General features: G+C 38.6%; 1 protein-coding gene across 1 annotated transcript; it reads left to right on the plus strand.

The window, feature by feature from the left end:
- The first annotated feature begins 874 nt into the window (after positions 1-874).
- On the plus strand, positions 875-2,108 carry LOC135146012 (RNA polymerase II elongation factor Ell-like). Its single transcript, XM_064078160.1, has 4 exons — positions 875-1,383; positions 1,442-1,613; positions 1,875-1,999; positions 2,054-2,108. The coding sequence occupies exons 1-4, from the start codon at positions 875-877 to the stop codon at positions 2,106-2,108; spliced, it is 861 nt and encodes a 286-aa protein (XP_063934230.1).
- Positions 2,109-2,819: the final 711 nt, after the last annotated feature.

Below are 2,819 nucleotides of genomic sequence, written 5' to 3' on the forward strand. Positions count from 1 at the left end.
ATCATTCACTATTGACACATGATGTACAAACTAGCAACAAAAAGAAGACAATTAAACGCACAATTAAATTTAATTTAACAAAATAACAGAAACAGACCAAGTACGATATTTTCTTAAAAAAAATAATAAAGGAGGCTGTTGTTGTAAACAGTGTTTTTCATCATTTGATTATAAAGTTGGCAATTAATATACGTTTTCACGCCAAAATAATTCCGTTAACTCTTACAGACGTCTCTCAAAGTGTCGCTCTGTTTCTTTTATTTTGTTAAATTAATTTTAATTCTGCGTTTAATTGGCTTCTTTTTTTTTTCTTTTCTCCACACAGCTGGTGGAGAAATTGTATCATAGGAATGTAAATCCAGAAATCAAAACATTTTAAAAATCGGAAAATTGAATAACCGAAAGTTGGAAAATTCAGATATGGAAAATTCGAAAAATTGTTATACAATATTGATTTTTCCAAAATTCTAGATGTCTAGAACACGGATTCATAAAACACCTAGAAAACGAGAGACCTATTTTTCATAATCTAGGGGTCATGAAACGTCCAAAAACGTGGAACTAAAATTTATTTTTAATATTATAATTTATTCAGTTATTAGAGTAACGATCCGAAAAATGGTACTCCTGGTTTTACCGCCGGGGGGATTAGTACTTATTGAGGAATTAACAACAGCCTCCCCTTATCTGAACCAATGGGTGTTGAAAACACCCTCCCTCTTTATCTAAACCAATGAGGATGCAGGGCTCAACACAGTACCACCACTTGATTAGCTTTCGTACTCTTGGTTTTATTTTTACTTATTTTTATTCCACCTGCTACTACGAAAGGGTATAGACCTCCCTAGCAGTGATTTTGAAATCTTACGCCAAAATGTCTCGTAGAGTTTCCAAAGTGTCCCGTACAGTTTCTAGAGTGTCCCCTGTAGATTCCAGAGTGGCCCCCACAGTTTCCAGAGTGTCCCCTTTTACTATGGAGCGCCTTAAAGGCAATGTGTTTATCTGCAGACGTAAGTCCCAGAACCTCACCTCTCCGGACAGCAGCGATGGCGGCAGCTCCGGCAGCGGCCAGTCCTCGACCAGCACCCACCCCGGCTCTCCGCCGCCGACCACGACGTCGTCGTTCAAGCGACCCGGATACTACGACAACCCGGACGGCTTCCCCACCAAGCGCCAACGCATCTCCCATTACCGGAAGCCCTCCGAACAAACCACCTACCGCTCACCGGTAGAGAGCAACAGCCAGCGGCGGCTCGTCACCGACTCGCGGGATTGTAGGAACGGCTCGCCGCAGACGATCAAGACGGACAGCGGGTACGCGAACGGGGCCCCAGTGTTGCCGGTGCCAGTGGACAGCAGTTCGGAGTTCCCGGATTACTTAACGTAAGAAACACGCAAATTTGGATATTGAAATGATGTAACAGGTTATCTATGATTGCAGGAAGTACACCAGGATCAAGGATGCCGAGCAGAGACGGAGGTTCGACGCCGATTTCAATGCCGACTTCGCCGAATACAAGGACTTGTACGAAATTGTGGACAAGGTTTCGAGGAGGTTTGCCAGTTTTGAATCGATGCTTAAGCAAGAAGACGCTTCTAGTCCCAGGTTTAAAGTAAGTCGAATTTTATATTCTCTAATTCTAGTGATTTCGTTGTTCAAATTAGAATTTTTAAACATTGAGCATAGTTCGTTTAACTCTAGAACTTTTAGTTTTTCGGCAAAATCCGATCAATTTTAAATATTTATGTTTAGCATAAGAAATATGAATTTTACATGCGTTATCGAATGGATAAATTTTCCCATAATTGTAAAATTATGTGTCTAGGAATTACATATTTTATTGTGGTTACATTTCGTTTTGTCGTTGTTTCAGGACCTAAAAATGCAAATCGTTAGGGAATACAATGAAAACAAGAAAGATCTGGAGCACCAGAAATTAAAGCGAAGGTTTCACTATCTCCACGACAAGCTGTCGCACATAAAACGGCTGGTATTGGAGTACGATCAGGACTTGTCAAATAACCGGAACTGACCCTGGGACGTGGACCGTAGGCCTCAAGCCCCGGCACATTGCAATGGACTCCTGCCATCGGACGCTCAATACTAACATCACGGACCACAATACAAGTTTCCCCCTAAAATAGAAGAAAAAAAGTGTCTAGTGTATTGTATTCGTCTTAAGGAACAAGAGAGGAATTAAGTAACTCTTTTGGTAGATTGTCGTTGAAAATATTGTAATTATTGCTTATTGATAATTCGTTATTTATTAATTTTGATGTCAAGTGCATTACTTAGATTTGTATAGGTTAATTTGTTTATTGCAATATACGTCTTGATACAATCACTCTTTCTTTGAACGCAACAACAGATGGATGCAGAAAAGATTTCTAGCTAAAATTTGATGGTTTCGTTGCTCTTTCCGAGACCGTTGGGTGTCTGGTTGGCTTAAAACTACAAAAAAACGCTTCAAAAATGACGTTTCTTAAGAATTTTAACAATTTTCTTGTATCTACGAACGCCAGAATGCTTAAAACTGCCCCAAACGTCTCCTTTTCGTAATTTGAGACGATTCTGCATGCTCTAAGTGTGTTTCGTCGCTCAGAATAATAAAAAAATGTTGAAATATAGTTCAGATTTAATAAAAATAAAAAAAAAACGATTTCTATCTAAAATTTGATGGTTTCGTTGCACTTTCCGAGCCCGTAGGGTGTAAAGATTTTTCGGTTTTTAAGTTTGAATTTAAAATTTTTTTTATTTGTTTTTTTTATATTCCAGTTTTTCAAATTTTCTTCTTTTTTTTAATTTCTTAGTTTTTCAA

Source organism: Zophobas morio, unplaced genomic scaffold (genome assembly GCF_036711695.1).
Source record: "Zophobas morio isolate AGI-343-1 ecotype UQ-CSIRO unplaced genomic scaffold, CSIRO_AGI_Zmor_V1 ptg000005l, whole genome shotgun sequence".
Lineage (NCBI taxonomy): Eukaryota > Metazoa > Arthropoda > Insecta > Coleoptera > Tenebrionidae > Zophobas > Zophobas morio.

What these genes read in the sequence shown, in the direction of transcription:
- LOC135146012 (XM_064078160.1), top strand. Translation starts at nt 875, where the DNA reads ATGTCTCGTAGAGTTTCCAAAGTGTCCCGTACAGTTTCTAGAGTGTCC. An exon ending in GAGTTCCCGGATTACTTAAC is followed by an intron (nt 1,384 to 1,441) that starts GTAAGAAACACG and finishes CTATGATTGCAG; the next exon opens with GAAGTACACCAGGATCAAGG. An exon ending in ATAAAACGGCTGGTATTGGA is followed by an intron (nt 2,000 to 2,053) that starts GTACGATCAGGA and finishes CGTGGACCGTAG; the next exon opens with GCCTCAAGCCCCGGCACATT.